Source organism: Ursus arctos, chromosome X (assembly GCF_023065955.2).
Source record: "Ursus arctos isolate Adak ecotype North America chromosome X, UrsArc2.0, whole genome shotgun sequence".
In the NCBI taxonomy this organism is placed as follows: domain Eukaryota; kingdom Metazoa; phylum Chordata; class Mammalia; order Carnivora; family Ursidae; genus Ursus; species Ursus arctos.
The window spans coordinates 104,156,993-104,174,971 of record NC_079873.1 but is presented as its reverse complement, the minus strand read 5'-3'; the positions used below and the strand labels follow the sequence as shown (position 1 = coordinate 104,174,971).

The following is a 17,979-nucleotide window of genomic DNA, read 5'->3' as shown; positions in this document are numbered from 1 at the left end:
GCAACCCTGTGGCGTTTTAAGGGAGAATTTAAGCCATTAATATTAAGATTGAGTACTGAGAGATATGCTTTTAATGATGCCATGTTGTCAGTAAAGTCTTTGTTTGTATTGGCTGTGACTTTCTGATCTGTATCACTCTTGGGGCCTTTTTACTTTTATAGAACCCCCCGTAATATCTCCTGTAGGGCTGGTTTCATGGTTACGAAATTGGTTAGTGACTGGCGATTCTGAAATGTCTTTATTTCTCCATCAATTCTGAATGACAGCCTTGCTGGATAAAGGATCCTTGGCTGCATGTTTTTCTCTGAAAGAGCTTTAAAAATGCTCCCCCAACCCTTTCTCTCATTCCAGGTCTGTGTAGACAGGTCTGACGTAATTCTGATGCCTTTGCCTTGGTACGTGAGAAATTTCTTTGCCCTGGCCGCTTTCAATACTGTATCCTTGGACCTAATATTTGCGAAATGCACTATGACGTGACGTGGCGTAGGTTTGTCGTGGTTAAGCTTGGGAGGGGTCCTCTCTGCCTCTTGGACACAAATGTTTGTTTCCCTCGCTAGATTAGGGAAGTTTTCAGCTACAATTTGTTCAAATATCTCTTCTAGACCTCTGTTTTTCTCCACCCCCTCGGGGATGCCGATGATTCTAACATTGGATCGTTTCATTGAGTCAGTAATCTCCCGTAACCTACATTCGTGGGCATGGATTTTTTAAAGACCATCTTCTATTTTCATTTTTTCCTCTATTAACCCATCCTCCAATTCACTAACCCTTTCCTCTGCTTCGGTGACCCTGGGCGTCAGAGCCTCTAGTTTTGCCTGCATTTGGCTCATAGAATTTTTAATTTCTGTCAAATTCGCTCTCATTCCCGCCCTTAGGGATTCTATATTCTCAGTAACATTTTCCTTAATACTTTTTTCAAGTCTACTCATCATCTTGACCATTGTTACTCTGAATTCCATTTCTGATAATTTGGTTACATCCATATCCGTTATTTCTGTGGCAGAGGCCACAGACTCACTGTCTTTTCTTTGCTGGGGGGGGGGGCTTCTCCTTCTTGTCATTCTGATGAGGAGAGGTTGCGGGGTTGTCCAGAGCCCAAATTATTGACTGGGTCCCAGGCCGTGCCCCTTGTTTTATAGGGATCTTAGAGATGTGGGCTTCTTCTTTAAAGATTTTATTTATTTATTTATCTGAGAGAGGGAGACAGACAGTCAGCAAGAACGGGAACAGAAGCAGGGGAGTGGGAGAGGAAGAAGCAGGCTCCCAGCGGAGGAGCCCGATGAGGGACTCCTTTCCGGAATGCTGGGATCACGCCCTAAGCCGGAGACAGGTGCTCAATGACTGCGCCACCCAGGTGCCCCGGGTTGTGGGCTTCTTGATTTTTCAGCCTGCCTTCTGTGTTCTGAGGGAGGGGCCTGCCGAGCCGATACTCAGGCAACCCTGTTTGGGTAGAGTCTCCGTGTCCCCTGCGAGGGGGGATGGGGATGGGCACTCTCTGAGCCGGTATTTCCAGGTTTTTGTTCTCTGGCAGCTTTCCCTGGCGGTCGGCTATGCCTCTTCTGAGAGTCAGAGCAGTAGTGGCTGAATCTCAGCCTCTGTCACAGAACAGAGGGACCGGCCCGTTCTCCACTGATGTTCTGGCCACTTTAACTCTGTTACTGTGGGTGCTGCTCAACCCTGCAGCGTCCCGGGATGTGCGCCCCACACCCGGCGTCCCTGTCCCTCACTTCCAGGGCCGGCGCGTCTCTGTCCTTTGTGTTTCTAATGCCACCAGCCACTGGCCGCCCCGCGCGCTCCCGGGTCTCCCGGTCTCAGTCTATGCCCGGTGAGCACACCGCGATTCCGGAGTTCCGTGAGAAGCCTGGTGGCGCGCGCACCCGGTTAAGGGCCTCAGTCTGCTGTTTCGCGGGTGCCGACCACGAGTCCGCCTGCTCCCCCGTGCAGGTGGCCCGCCAGCCGCCCCGCGCACGCTCCGGGAGCTCCCGGTCTCAGTCTGGATCCCGTGAGCGCACCGGGATTCCGGTGTTCCGCGAGATGCCTGGTGGCGCGCGTTCACGGCTCACCGGTCTCAGTCCGCTCTCTCGCGGGTGCCCACCATGGGTCCGCCCGCTCCCCCGTGCAGGTGGCTGCCGCTTCCCAGCGCCCAAACGCGGCGGCTCCCTCCCTCTTCCGTTTATCTTCCGCTATCTGTGCGCGGTTTTACGGCTCCCCTCTTGGTACCTCAATACTCAGCGCTGGAGATGTTCATTTGTAGAGATCCAGATGTATCTTCCTGCGTCCTAGGCTGATTCCGTGGTTATTTAGGCTGGTCTGGTACCTATCCAGCTTGACTCAGGGGGACCGGCTGAAAAAGGAGTCCCCTACTCCTCCGCCATCTTAACTCCCCTTCCCTCTCTTTTTGTTTTTCAACTGCTGTGGCTAGGCTCATCTGCTTCTTAGGATTAAAAAAAAAAGGGTAAATAATCGTGCCTCGTATTCACACAGTTCATTCTTCTCCATGAAAACATTAATTCATTGGGGAAAAAAATCCCATCCATCTCTCCTAAAGATTCATTTACAACCAAATTTTACTTCTCATGTCAATTATTTTTCAAAAATTTTACTACTTCATTATTCTGAGCAACTGGGTATTATGACCAATAATTGTGGTGGTGGAAACTTCAAAAATGTGGAGTCTTAGCACAGTGAATGAAAATCACAATGAATAAAATAACATTTAAATTTGTTTATATATTTTTGTTGCAGAGAAACACTATAGGGTCCTACAAAAGACATTGAGGATAAAAGATAGACTGCTTTCAGATAAAATTATGTGAGGGAAGGGGGATGGAGATATAAGTTCATGGAGATGAAATGTGGATGTCGATTTTCCAGCTTAAAGGAGAGCTTTTGTGTGTGTGTTTTTAAGTAGATGGTGATAGGTGTCCAAATTGCCAGGATATTTAGATTTCAATGGGTGCCATCAAAATAGCGATGTTAAAGTTTTGTTTTAAAATGTCAACACTTACGACATAGCAGAAATGACATATTTACTATTTAGACTTAGAGTGAAATATTTTAGATGTCAACTTCCATGTGTGAGGGGATATACAGTTCCTCAGAATTGTTTGAGAGGGTTTGTGAGCAAACACTGACTGCTTCCCAACTAAGCAGTCAGTGTTTGCTCACTGTACAATGAGGTACAAGAATAAATGTTCTCTGCTGGCTAGGATTCTATAGTATCCCACTAACTGGTCTTCCAAAAGACCACCTTGCCCCATCCAAAACTTTCCCCACACTGCAGCAAGAGTGATCTCTTAAGATGTAAATCTGATCACATTAATCCCTTGCTTAGAAATTCTTCAGTGACTTCCCATTGTGTTTTGAATTCTTAACCCCGGGCTACAATTCTTAACCCTCATTTAAACAGCCTGTGAGTTCTGATAACCTGTCTGCCAATCGTGGTGATCTCAAACCAGCCTTTCACCCTTGCTTGACCTGTCATATTTCAGCCCCTCTTAGGCAATATTGTTCCCACCACTGGACACTTGAACACTGCTGTACCCTTGGCCTGGAATGCGCTTGCCTTCTTCCTTCCCCTAGGTATCCCCTACAAGTCCTTCAGGTCTCAACGCCCATGCCATTTTTTAGGAAAGACTTCCTTGACTTTCTAGACTGATTCATATCCCCCTTGAGAGTTCTAATATAGCACTGTGTACCTTTCCTTCATAGCACTAGTCATATTTACCATTCTATACGTATTAGCAGGTATGAATACTTAAAGCAGATCCACAAAGACTCAAGAGTGATTTTTTTTATTATAATAATATTTTTTTATTATATTATGTTATTCACCATACAGTACATCCCTGGAGTGATTTTTTAAAAATCAAAATTACAGCCCTTCCACATGTGTTCCCAACCCGTCCACCGGTCAAGCTCTCAGTTCCTTTTGAACAAGAGAACAGTTCTTTGGCCTCCCTTCACTCCTCCCTACACTACAGTTTATGGGGCACTGCCTATGCTCTGAGTTCTCCACACTTGATGAGCCCGGGTTTTTTTGTTGTTGTTGTTTTGGGGTGTGTGTGTGTGTGTGTGTGTGTGTCTGTGTTCAGTAAAAGTTTTGTCTTGACACTAAAAGTTTTGTCTTGACACTGAGACTTTTCTGTTTCAAGCACTTGACTCCAACAGCCAAGAGTCATAGTTTTCAAGAGGATGGTCTTTGCCAGGCTCCATAGAAGTGAAAAAAAGGGGAGGGGAGAAGAAGAAAAAAGAGGCCAAGAGCTACACCCTTTATTCTCTTTGTACTTTTTTTGTTGTGTTCACTGCCCAGATCCCTGAACTCTAGAGCCATACTTGACTTGGAAGAAGCACTCGGTGAACATTGGTTAATCCTTTGTACCACTGTACCATCCATTCCTGGAAGGAAATGCACACAAAGAGTGCATTTGCTGCCACCTGAATGGATGCTAGGGCACTGGGGTAGGGGTGGAGTGGATCCCCTTGATGGATATGACAGAGTTTATCCTTCTACGTTTGCTTGGGGGATGATTTCCTTATGGTCTGAGGTCACCCCTTAGACTGTGCACTGAGTTGGGCAGGGTGTACTTCTGCTCTGATGTATAGGCGTAGGCTCAGCACATACTATAATGAGTGGAACACAGAGGGTACAGCTTAACTCCTTGTTGGATGAATTAAAGAAGGTCCTCATTTTGTCTGGGGAAGGCCTTGGGAGCTCCCCAAGTTCACAGGGATGGAATTTCCTTCTCTGTGGGGAGGAGGGAGGGAGGGAAAAGATAAAACATATCTTTCCTTCCCAAGGGAGAGGGACAGGAAGTCCCCTGTACACGTGGCCCCCAGAGGCTAAAGGAGCACTTGCATTTGGAGAAGGCTGGAGGTTAGGAGAGAAGCAGCCCAGGAAGGGGGGGCATGGACAAGCAGGCGGCTTCAGAGCTCACTGAGGGCCCATTGGACTGGGCTGGGCTGAGCCGGGACCCTGAGGGAGGAAGTGGACTCAGTTCACCTGAGTCAAGGTATTATAGGGCAGGACACACCCGTATTTCAGGCACAGTGGTGGCAGGTCAGGAGAGACAGACTTGCCCTCCTTTTACTGGCTTCATTCCTAGGAAATGGCAACGGCCATGGCTAGGCTCTGAGGAGGCTGGGCTGGAAGATGGGGATCAAGCCTGAGAACACTGGGCCAGCCCTGCCTTGCAGTAGCTCAACTCCACAGCCTGGAAACTGTCATTCCCAGAACCTTCATGACTGAAGGATCCTGAGTTTCCACTACCCCCTCCCTCACTGGGGCTCTGACCCTGACCACTCACCTTGCACCATATACAGGAGGCGGAGCCTGGGTAGAGGCACTGCACCCATCATGGCAGGCAACACAATATCACCTCAAGAGAATACAAGAACTTGGAATCTTCAAGACACTACCACATACAGTCTCACGGGGGATTCTGATGGCCTTCCAGTGGGACAGGCAGATGACTCTGATTGACAGATGAGGAAATAGGGATTCTCCAAGGAAGTGTGACTCTCCCAGGCAAACACAAGGGAACCCAGGTGTCTTAGTCAGCTCAGGCCACCATAAGGAGATACCCCAGAATGGGTAGCTTAAACGACAGACCTTGATTTTCTTATAGTTCTGGAGGCTAGAAGTCTGAGATCAGGGTGCCAGCATGGTTGGTTTCTGCTGAGAGCTCTCTTCCTAACTTGTAGGTGGCTGCCATCTCTTTGTGTGCTCACAGAACCTCTTCTTTGTGCCTTCGGGGTGGGGGAGAGGGGAGAAAGAGAGACAGTAAGAGAGAGACAGACAGACAGAGAGCTCTCTGGCATCTCTTCTTAGGAGATCCTATCGGACCAGGGCCTTATGATCTCATTTAACCTTAATTGCCCCCTTATAGGCCTTATCTCCAAATACAGCCACTGGGGTGTAGGGCTTCGGCATACAAACATACATACATACACTCATACAAACACTGGGGAGACAAAATTCATAGCACCAGGTGCTCCATAACGGAGCCTTAAAGAACATGGTTCATTTTACTGCTGCCTCTGTTCAAAGTGTACACAGTTCAATGCATTTTGAAAATTGCATCCACCCAGTGAGTGACCCAGCTGACTGTCAAGCTACAGAGCATTTATGTCTTCCCAGAAAGTACCTTTGACCTCCTTGCCAGTCATTCCTACCTCCCTGGAGGCAATCGCCTTGGAATTTCCTGCACCACAGATCCTTTTTGCCTGCTCTTGCATTCTGTATCAATGGAATCATACGGTGTCACACTCTGGTGTCTAACTTTTCTCACTTTGCATATAGTCTGTGAGACACACCCATGTGGTTGTGAGGGTCAGAGGTCCACAGCGTAGGGATTCACAGCAAGCCCTGTATCCCTTCTCCTGCTGGTGGGCATTTGGGTTGGCTCCGGTATGGGGCTATTATGATGAAAGCTGATGGGCACATCCTTGAGTAAGTCCGTTCTCCTGGGTAACATCCTTGTGTTCCATTCTCCTGGGTAAAAAAGTAGGAGTGCCAGGGCTGGGTCACAAAGTAGGTGGATGAGTTGTTTAAAATGACTGCACGCAGATGTCTGAAGATGTTCTGACAATTCACATTCCCATCACCAATTCTCGACATGAGAACCATCCTAACCCTGACCCAAGGCAGAGACAGGCTGGCCACCACTCGAGCCTGGCCACATCCCAATTCCCACATTTATACTGAGTCTGATGCCACCCAGCTCCCCCAGAGGGACTGTCAAGAGTTACAGAGTGTGCTGCAGGCAACCAGGTCTGTGAAGGACCGATGGAAGACATGCTGCCACTTACCCAGCCCAGCAGTACTCTGAGTGGGGAAGCATGAGTGCCATGTTGGGGTGATGCTCCAAAGGGCCGTGTGAGCCCAAAAGGAGCCACCTGCACCTGTGAGGTTTCAGTGGGCAGGTGGAGAGCGAGCCGGCAGCCAGGAAGTAGCTGAGGAGGTACTGTTCCCCAGGTAGGAGCAGCCAGCAAGGGAATGGTGGGTTCAGAAAGGGAGGAGAGGACCCTGCCTGGCTGCCTAGGAGCCTGTGGAAGGTTTAGGGCAGGGCAGGGAGCCCCCAGACGCTGGGAGCAGGAGCTGGGTGTGTGAGCAGAGGGGGTGGTAGAGGAAGACGGCTGTTGAGGAGCCAGAACAGTCTTCGGCTGGCAAGGACCTGGTCTGAAGCCACAGTTGAGGAAGTGTGGGTGGGCACTGCCTGGTAAGAAGATAGGAGGGAACTCCAGGTTCTCCCTGGAGGAGACAGGAGGGGTCCATTTGGCTGTGCAGGGCTTGGGCCCTTGGCGATTGTGATGCAAAGCAGAGAAGCCCTTCCTGGGTTGTGAGAAGACAGCGCTCCCCCTCAACCTGTGGAGGTTAAGGGACACATCCGAGGTCACCCAGCTAGGGAGCAGCCAGGTAAAGAGAAACACTGAAACCCTCCTCTGCTGCCGTGCCTGTGTTCTATGTGCTCAGCCAGGCTGGCCATCCCTTGGACTTTATTTGCAACAGCTACTACTGGAGGAGGTGTGTTATGGGAGCCTCCAGTCACCTAGCAGCCCAGGCCCTCTGTGAATCTTGGTTGAAGCATCTCTGCACCACCACACAGTGAAGTGTTTCTGTGCTTATTTCTCCACATGGTTAGTATCTGCTGGGCACCAGCCCTGTGCAGGGCCCAGTACTGGCAATCATGGGGACCAAGCCAAAAGATGGAAGACCCTGGGAGCTGAGCCAAGCAGGTGACACAATTACAATTCTTTTACGCCCAGCAGGGAGCCCAGCTGCCCACAGGGCCTGGGTTGTGGTGGGGATAGGAGGAGGAAGGCACAGTGTGTATCTACCTGGTGTCACACAGGACTCTCAAATGCAAATGTGGCCACAGGAGCTCATCCCTGCCCCTGTCACCCCACTTACCAACACCTCTTCTCACAAAAGGTGAGAGGAAAGGCAATTGCTGGTGTGATCCCCATGTCAGGGAAGTACCCTCCCATCCTCTGGGGCCCACACACAAGTGAGAAATCTGGGACCCTGCTTGAGCCCTCCCTGTGCCTTCTCCCTCTCTGGAGACTATATCCTCTCCTTTCTCTTAAACCCTCTGCCTCAGGAGGCCCAGGCCATCACTGTCTGGTCTGTCCTTCTAGCCTACTGCAGAAGCCACCCTCTGCTCCAAACTTACCTCCCTGCTGCTCAGTTCACCACACAGCAGGTCTGATCATTGTCATCCCCTCACTTCAAACCCACTGAGGCTCTCCACAGCCCTCGGGTAAAGGTCCCAGGCCCCTGGCAGATGGGAGCAGGCTGACAGATTCAGGTGTTTGCTTGAAAGAAGGTACTGAGAGCCTCCTGTGTGTCAGACTCTGTTCTGGGCACTGGGGACCCTGGGGTGATAAACATGGACAAGGCCATCTTGGGAGGGAGGCCCTAATGCCCCAAAGCAGAGACCAAAATCTCTGCTATCTCTCTTGACACATAAATCAATGCTGCTAATGTCAATATGGATGGAGAGTATTCCAGGTTCCACTTTCAATGTGGGTGGCCGGGCAGAGGAGGGCTTTGGTAGGAGAGGACATTTCTGCTGAGATCTGAATGAGGAAGAGGAGGAGGAGGAGGCCACCACCATGGGACGTTCTTGGGGTGGGTTGTCTCACACAGAGGAGGAAGGAAGACAAAGGCCACAGGTGAGGAAGAGCTGGGTGTGGTGCTATGGGGCCAGCTGAGAAGGCCAATGAAGCAGGAGTTTGCTGAGAGGTGCAGGGGCGGGTGGTAGGGAAAGAAGAGGACAGCTCCTTGGGGTTCGGGGGTGAAGGTAGAGAGGGGTTGTGGGCCAGGGAGGGGACTTTGGAGTTTCCTTAGTCTAAGGAGATGGGGAGCCACAGGGAGGACTTGTCACTGGGAGGAGCGGGAGGTCTGGTAGTGTTGCAAAGAGTTTGCTCTGGCTGCCATGCGTGTGGGAGTGAGGTAGACAGAGAGCTCAGACTGGAGGCTGGGAGAGCAGGAGATGGGGCCAGGAAACATGGAGACGTGGAGAGGATCAGCAGTCACCAACTAGACTTGATCAAATCCCACAATAGGTTAGATTGGGAGTGAAGAACAAAGGGCGGGAGGGAGAATCCTGGCATCTTTCCTGGAGCAACCAGGTGGAAGGCGGAGCCGTTGGGGGAAGGCCAGGGAAGAAGCTAGTGTGTGGAGGGGGACGAAGTGCTCCTGTTTGGACATCTTCATTCTGAAATTCCCATGAGACATCCAAGTAGGCGTGTGCCCTTGTTTTATAGAGATCTTAGGGATGTGGGCTTCTTTTTTTTCTTTTTTTTTAAGATTTAATTTATTTATGTGACAGAGAGACAGCCAGTGAGAGAGGGAACACAAGCAGGGGGAGTGGGAGAGGAAGAAGCAGGCTCATAGCAGAAGAGCCTGATGTGGGGCTTGATCCCACAACGCCGGGATCACGCCCTGAGCCGAAGGCGGACGCTTAACCGCTGTGCCACCCAGGCGCCCCAGCCTAGTCTTTTTCTTTTCCCTGACAGCAAGTCTGTTTGCAAATGGAGGTGGTATAGGAAAATATGCCCATCTTTTTTAAAAATGTTGTTCCATGGTGAGATTTTCACATTTAGGATAACTCAAATTAAAACACATTTAGAGTTCTTCAAAAACCCTATCACTTTTTAATACTGACTTTCTCAACAAGGATGCTATAGGTGTTGGAGGCATGACAGCTCTTTGATGCATTGCCCCATTCCATTCATTGCACACCTTAAGCAATCTACAATCCCAGGACCTGGATGGCAGTGGCCCCTTTAGCTTCGTAAAAGAGAAAACCATGATTATTCCCACTCAATTTCAAAAGGGAAAGACAGGACGATCCCACAATGAGAACCAATGGAACCCCAAAATTTTATAATTCAACTATAAAATACGAGGAAGTTCCTGATCATATCCTAGTCTTCCCATCAAAGTGCCTCACATAACCTCTCACTGGAGAAGTCTCCCACGGGAACTGGACAAAAATCTTTTCTGTAGCTGTCTCTATCCTGTCGAATAAATAAATAAAATCTTTTAAAAAAAATCTTTTCTGTGGCTCCCTCCTCCAACCCCAATAGACCCTTCCCTCAATTGCCCATAGCAGAGGAGAGACTCAGGTGAAACATTCAATGAAATTTATTGAAGAGAAACATTTACTGAAACCATCAAAGAAAAGGAATGACAACAGACAGAGGGACATCTAACGGCCACTAGAGCCCATAGGTCACGGACCCCCTCCTCTTGGGGTCCCACACGAGGTGCCTCTGCTTCCCCCAACACCGTGGCCCTCCTGCCTCAGTCTCCCTTCCTGAGGGCCCCTCGATCCACCTCTGGCCAGGACGATGGACGCTGGCCACGTCCCCTCACTCCAGGGCACCCTCCCCTCTGGCCGGCATGCTGGGGCCTGGTCCTGCCCCGTGGCCTGCACAGGACAGTCCCAGGACGCTGGAAAACGCAGCAGGGGACACTCGGCCAAGCCAAGGAAACAGAGTCACAAGTAACAACAGGGTGGCACATCAGAGCACAGTTGCCGTGGAGACTCCCGCCGGCCACCTCTATCCTTGGTCCGCTTCTTCCTTCCTGAGGTCACGGGGTGAGCACCAGCCGTGCCCTGGGGGCATCCTTCCCGCCATCTCCTGGAACCGGGCTCCGGAACTCCGGGGTGGGGTGGGGGCAGCTGCTCGGATAAGAACACACACACATCTCCACAAGAACAAGCAGCGGCTGGCCTAAATCTACACCGAGAAAGCAGAGGTTGAGCTCACAGCACGGGAAGAGAGCGAGCAGAGCCTTGGTTCCCACCGCAGCTCATGGCACGCTCCCGGGCTGAGAGGTGGCTGCCCCGGTAGGCCAGGACACCCACCGCGGGCTCCTGCACACCTCAAGGCTCTGCACAGGAATGGTAACTAGCGGGGAGGGGGAGTAACTGGACACGTGGGTCACAAAGGGCCCTACAGAGACACAAGTGGGCTTCCCGGAACATGGAGCAATGTGCCCCGGGGGTCACTGAATGAGAGTCCCCCTCTTGGGAGACCCAAGAGGCTTGCACCCTTGAGATGGTCCCTAACATGTCCCAGTCCAGTGTGGGTGGCAGATGGCTTCAGGTGCCCCTCACCTAGGCTAGGGCCAGCCACTCAGGGGTGTTTTCCAGGCTGGCTGCCTGAGTTGGCATGGACTAGGGCGGGGGCTGGGCCTAGGTGTGGTGCTGCATGGGTCGGGGGGGGGGGGGGACACCTCTCCCTGAACCATTTGGTGTCAAGTATGGTCATCTTGGTCACTTGGAAGGGCTGATGGTGGTGTTCAGGTCCCCTTAGGGTGGTGGAGTGCCCGGGGGCCTGGCTTGGGCTGGGTGGGCCCTTCCCTCGGCCCTGCTCCCCATGTGGGGTGAGGCTGCTGCCCTGGCATGGCCTGCCCCTGCCTCCGGAGCTCTGCTGCCTGAGAGGAGAGGGGGCCCCTGGGCCTTCTGAGCCTATTTGCCTGAGGAGGACTTGGAGGGACTCGTCTCCCCAGCCCCATCCTCTTTTCCCGACTCCTCTGGGATGGGCTCGAGCCCCTCCTCGGGGGACTCCCCAGCCTCCTGCTCTCCTGCCTGGGCGAGGCCCTCTGGCTCACAGCCAGGACCTCCTGGGCCCGCCCTGGAAGCACTGCCCATCAGGGCAGGGGTGGGGCCCCCAGGGGCCTCTGAGGGTCTTACTTGACGTAGACCTGCAGGGACAGTGTCACGATCCTCACTGTCCTCCTCCTGCTCCCCCTGCTCCTTCTCCTCCCCCTTATCATCCTCTGCCTTAGCATTGGCTCTGGCACCGGCGTGGGCATTGGCCCGGGCACCAGCCCCTTCCTCTGCCTGGGCTCTCTCGCTTCTGGCTAGACTGGCCTCCCATGCCTCAGACTCGCGAACAAGCCCCAGCATCTCTAGGAAACTTGGAGGCCTCCCAACCATTCTCAGCTTCCTCAGCGCTTCATCCAGAGGCTTTGTGAGGTTGGCCCTGGTGAGCACCTGCCTCAGGCGCACGTGATCAGCGGAGGCTCTGGCCAGGGCCCCCTTCTCAATGGCTTTCTGCAGCAGGACTTCCAGCCGCAACAGGAAAGCAGAAAGCCGCTCGCCTGACTGCTGCTGAGCGGTCAAACACTTCACCCGGATGGTCGCCTGAGACTCGTTGTTTCCGAACACCTGGATCAGAGCCGCCAGGCAGTCCTGCGCTGTCCTGGCAGGGTTCTCCGCCAGGAGCCCATGCACGAGCTGCAGGGCCATCCCTCGAAGGCCTTCCATCAGCCGCCTCCTCTTCTCCCTTTCTGAGACCCCCTGCCACACATGTAGCATATCGGCGGTGTGGTCTAGCCAGGCCTCAAAGGACTCCTCCCCCGGGGCGGGCTGATCCCTTCCGGAAAACACGCCCAGGCGCTGATACCGCATGGTCTCCACCCAGGGCCGGACTGCCTGACTGACCGATCGGAGCCAGCACACCCTGCGCAGTCCCAGCCCCAGGGCCCCAGCCACACTCTCCACCGTCTGCCCCTGTTGCTCCAGGAAGTAAAACACGCGACTGAGAAACTCCTCGCCTGAGCAACGGGGCACAAAGACCACGTTCCAGGGACCCCCGGTGCCCGGGATTTCCCTGGGGACCAAAGCATAGTTGACTTCCTGGTCAAGCTCGACCAGGGCCGCAGTGGCATTATCCTCCTCTCGAAACACTTTGCCCAGCACGGTAAAGTGGCCCATGGGCCACAGGGAGGCCTCCAGGGACTCTTGGAGTTCGGCTTCATCACAGTCCTCCGGGATGCCCAGAATGAGCAGACCCCTTCGAGCGCTGACGCCCATCCACCTGCACCAGTCCTGCAGCATCGTCACCGCCATCGCGCGCAATTTCCGCTGGCGCGGGGCTGATACTAGGGGCAGGAAACGGTTCCCCACGCAGACCAGGGTGGTACTGGGCGGGGGAAAATGAATTGGGGGGGGGGGTCTAGGACTCGGAGAGAGCGGCCCGGGTCTCCACAGCCTGTGAATACGAACCGGGCGAGAGCAAGGTTAATGCCGGCACCCCCTCTCCCTCCCCCAGGTGACCCTCCTCCCGCGGGGCGGCGCCTTTGCCGCCCGGGCTCGACCCCTGCCCCTCCTTCCACCGGCCCGCAGGGGCCACAGCCCCCTCCCCACCCCGTCCCCCCGTCCCTGCGGGCTGCCGCAGTCCTGCTGGGGCGGGCGGAGGGTGGCGGGGTCTCTTGGGGGCCAAGCGCACCCTCCCCGGGTCTGGTACCTTCCGCTGGGTCGGGGTCCTTCCTGGTGGAGGTCCCAGCAGGAGGGGCGCCGCAGGGGCTGCGCGGAGCAGCGGCCGGGTCGTGCGCCCCTCTTTCCGTGGCTTTCTCGCACTCCCTCTCCTTCTTCCTCTCCCTGTCCCTCTCTCCGCGCGGCACGTGGGCCAGCGCGCCGGCGCCGGCTCGCCACCACTCTCTGCAGTGCGGACTCGGGGCGGGGGCGCAGTGGCGGCGGAGCGCGGACCCTCCGCGTCGCCCCGGAGACCGCCGGGCCATTGGCGCGCGCGGGTCACGCGGCCGGGCTGCGGCCACCGCCGCGGGCACCCGGGGACCGCGCGTGACGTCACCTGCTCCTTCCCCCGCCCCCGAGGGGGCGCTGGCACAGGTGGGGACCCTGGGGATCCGCGAGTCGGTGCCCCCATCCTAGACCCAGCCCTGTCCACAGCCCGCCGCTCCCGGAACGTGCCCTCAGGGAGTCAGCGTGGCGAGGGTTCCACATCCCCGGGTGCCCACCGGAGAGGGGCTGGACAGGCCCGAGATGCGCCCGCCAGCGCTGCGTTCTGGCATGGGTGGGGAACGGGATGGGGGGGGGCGTTCTGGGGGCTTCTTCGCCTGCTTCCACCCTCCTCCACCCCACCCAGAACTGGTCCTGTCCCAGCTAGGCGAGAAGCACCTCGTCCGGGTGCGATTCCGTGGAATAGATGCCACATGCGCACACGAGCACTCACACACTGCACCCCAACGGAGGAGGGTCGGCAGTCCCCAAGCTCGCGCGTGGGTGCACTGCCGGCCAAGGCGCGTCGTTACCCCAGTGCCAGTGGCCAGCCCCAAGGAGGGTGCCAGGTACCCTCTCCTGTGTTGCTCACTCCAGGTACTTAGAGGTCAACCCCTTGGGCCTGTATCTTACCATGCGTCCTTGGGCAAGTCCTTGCCCCTTCTCTGGGCTTCAGTGGAATGACAGAATTGGGGTCTCTACCTCAGGGTGTTGTGTACAGGAGAGCCGCTAGGCTGGGAGTGGAGCACTGGATGTGTCCCCTGCCCCCTGTGCCCTCGCCAGCCTAAAGGGCTCTGAGACATTTGCTCTCTTGGCCCCTGAGAGCAGCATGGGTGTTGTGCCTCCCCAGAGACCTCTGTCTGTCTGGCCCCAAGTCAGCCTTCTTCCACAGATCCTCCCCCTTTCTTTTGCTACCCAGGCTAGTCACTGTACCAGGGCAGTGCTGCCGCCACTCGAAATGGAGCTCCAGTCCCTCTGGGTCTTGGCACCCTGCACCTGTCCTGTCATGGGAGTCTGGGGGCCATGTGCACAGCCTCTCTGCTGGTCAGACGGCAGACAGGTTCCCTCGGGGTCACATCCTCTGGTGTTGTTGCCTGTCTGCCCCCCTTCTCTTTTCTTGCCTGGCATCCGGTCAGACATCCTCTTCTGTGACTTGCTTTGCACACTCAGGCTATACCGGTCAAGGTTTCCTCCGAGCACCCAGCTCACTCATGCTCTTTGTTGAATCACAGCCCTGGTTTATTTGTCTATGACTGTATGGATGGGCATTCACACTGTTCCCAGTCTTCGGCTATTACAGACACTGCTGCCACCAGCACCCCATGCATGCCTGTCTGAGCTGCTGTTGGCACAACAGGCTCTGGCACGTAACACCAAGAAGTGGTTTTGCTGGGACCTGGGCACTTGGGTGCCTATCACTGCCATGGCTAGGTGTTGCTAACCTGTTATCTCCCATGAGTGGCTGAACCGGTGTTCACTTCCACCAGCAGCATAGGTGTGGTCCTGTGCGCCCCACAGCCCGAGCAGCCTTTGGTCTTGTCCAGCCTTGACCGCTTGCCCACCCCTATGGGGAGAAGCACTACCTCGTTATTGTGTGCCTTGTGTTTCCCTGGTCGGCAGTGAGGTTGGGCATCCTTGCACAAGTGTGTCATCCATCCCCAGTTCCTCTTCTGTGAATCTCCTTTGCTCATTTCCTCCCCACTGCTGAGAAGCCTCATTGGCCTGTTTCTAGGAGAAAGTTTCCAGCATCAAGGCCGAAGGCACTCTCATTTTTTCTACACTCACCCATCGCCCAGAAGCAGGCTGCGTTGGAGTTGGTCTCATAGTTGGAGCTTGGCTGGCCCCTGTGGTCTTACTCCTCCAGCTTTCTTATCTCCTGGGTGGTAAATGCTAGGTAAATGAAGAAACGCAGGTGTTCTGTCACAAACCAGCTTTCCCAGTCGGCCTCGTGTGTGGACTCCCTCCCTTTCTCCCCGCTGAGGGCCAAGACTGCCTCTCCTAATACGGTGAACTGCTGCTCTTAACACCCACCACGAGAATTTCTGTCCCCCAAACCTTGGTGTTAGCCCTGCCATGGCTTGCACCCCACGTTGTCCTCTTTCCTGGTTTCTGCCATGATTTACCTGGGATCCTTCCTCAGGGAGGGTGCTCCTGTGGGAACATATTTGGGTCTCATGTCACCAACTGCCCAGCTGGCCTGTAGGCCGACTGTCAATTCATTCCCGCTGTTTTCAGCCTCGCCTCTTCCTACTCTCCTTCCTTCCATACCTGCTGACTCCAAGTCCAGGACTCTCTGGCTCTACCTTGGGGTACCCATTCCCCCCTCTGCCCGGGCTGGGCTGTGACGCCTCAACTACCTTTCCTTTATCACCTCTCAGCCCTCATTTTGCTCCACTTCTCAGCACAGTTGACCCTCCTTCCTTCTCAAAACCTTTTCCTTTCTTGGCTTCTGTGAGCCCCCACCTTTGGGCTAATCTCCTCCCTCTTTGCCTGCCCATCCTTGGAACTCCCTCCTCCTTCTCCTTTGCTTGAGTTCAGTGTGGTGGCAGTGGGCTCCCAGCCTCAGCCCCAGGACCCTTGGTGCCTCCAATACCATTCTCACCTGAGGTCCTCTCATCCGAGGGACCATCTGCCTGCTGACGGCTCCAAATGTTCTGTCTCTGGGTGGGAGCCCACCTCTGAGCTCCACACATGCTCATCAAACTGCCTACTTGGATGTCTCATGGGAATTTCAGAATGAAGATGTCCAAACAGGAGCACTTCGTCCCCCTCCACACACTAGCTTCTTCCCTGGCCTTCCCCCAACGGCTCCGCCTTCCACCTGGTTGCTCCAGGAAAGATGCCAGGATTCTCCCTCCCGCCCTTTGTTCTTCACTCCCAATCTAACCCATTGTGGGATTTGATCAAGTCTAGTTGGTGACTGCTGATCCTCTCCACGTCTCCATGTTTCCTGGCCCCATCTCCTGCTCTCCCAGCCTCCAGTCTGAGCTCTCTGTCTACCTCACTCCCACACGCATGGCAGCCAGAGCAAACTCTTTGCAACACTACCAGACCTCCCGCTCCTCCCAGTGACAAGTCCTCCCTGTGGCTCCCCATCTCCTTAGACTAAGGAAACTCCAAAGTCCCCTCCCTGGCCCACAACCCCTCTCTACCTTCCCCCCGAACCCCAAGGAGCTGGGACCTCCACAGAGTTTTCCAAAGTGGCTGTACCAGCTTGCATTCTCACCAACAATGTAGGAGGGATCCCCTTTCTCCACATCCTCTCCAACAATTGTTGTTTCTTGCCTTGTCCATTTTTGCCATTCTAACTGGCGTAAGGTGGTATCTCAGTGTGGTTTTGATTTGAATTTCCCTGATGGCTAATGATGTTGGACATTTTTTCATGTGTCTGTTAGCCATTCGTAAGCCCTTCTTTGGAGAAGTGTGTAGTTTTATTTCTCCTTTTCCACATTTGATGCCTTTTATTTCTTTTCCTTGACTAATTGCTCTGCCTAGAATATTCAGTACAATGTTGAATAGAAATGGCAGAAGTCAACATTTTGACTTTTTCGTGGTCTTGGGATACTTTCATTCTTTTTTTTCTTTTTCTTTCTTTCTTTTTTTTTTTTTTTTTAGCTCCGCGTTGTTTTTTTCCCCATTATGTTCGGTTAGCCAACATACAGTAAATCGTAAGTTTTTGTTGTAGTGTTCAACAATTCATTAGCTGCATATAACACCCAGTGCTCCTCCCAACACGTGCTCTCCTTAATACCCATCATGGAGTATGGTATTAGCTGTGTGTTCTTCATAAATGCCCATTTTCAAGTTGAGGAAGTTCCCTTCTAATCTTTGTTTTCTGAATGCTTTCTTTTTTTTAAAATTCAGTTAAAATTATTTTTTATTTTTTAATAATAACATTTTTTATTATTTTATTATTTTATGTTAGTCACCATACAGTACACCCCTAGTTTTTGATGTAGTGTTCCACGATTCATTACTTGTGTATAACACCCAGTACACCATGCAACACATGCCCTCCTTACTACCCATCACTGGCCTATCCCATTCCCCCACCCCCCTCCCCTCTGAAGCCCTCAGTTTGTTTCCCAGAGTCCATAGTGTCTCATGCTTCATTTCCCCTTCTGTTTACACCCCCCCTTTCTTCTTCCCTTTCTTCTCCTACCGATCTTCCTACTTCTTATGTTCCATAAATGAGTGAAACCATATGATAATTGTTTTTCTCCTCTTGACTTATTTCGCTTAGCATTATCTAATGAAAGAGTATAGGATTTTGTCCCATGCGTTTTCTGCATCATTTTGTGGTAATCATGTGGTTTGTTCCCCCTCATTTTATTGATGTGCTGTATTATATTGATTTTCATAGGTTGAACCACCTTTACATGCTTGTGATAAATCCCACTTTGTCATGATGTATAATCCTTTTAATTAAAATTCTTTT

General features: G+C 53.2%; 2 protein-coding genes across 2 annotated transcripts in view; one reads left to right on the top strand and one right to left on the bottom strand.

Moving 5' to 3' along the window:
• Positions 1 to 17,979, top strand: part of PNMA3 (PNMA family member 3) — a 69,865-nt gene that overhangs the window by 49,998 nt on the left and 1,888 nt on the right. The gene's annotated exons all lie outside the window — the stretch shown is intronic.
• On the bottom strand, positions 10,190 to 13,569 carry PNMA6A (PNMA family member 6A). The gene is made up of 2 exons (XM_057314540.1): positions 13,270 to 13,569; positions 10,190 to 13,014 (listed from the first exon to the last, which is right to left on the bottom strand). The coding sequence occupies exon 2, from the start codon at positions 12,870 to 12,872 to the stop codon at positions 11,487 to 11,489; it is 1,386 nt and encodes a 461-aa protein (XP_057170523.1). The 5' UTR covers positions 12,873 to 13,014; positions 13,270 to 13,569; the 3' UTR covers positions 10,190 to 11,486.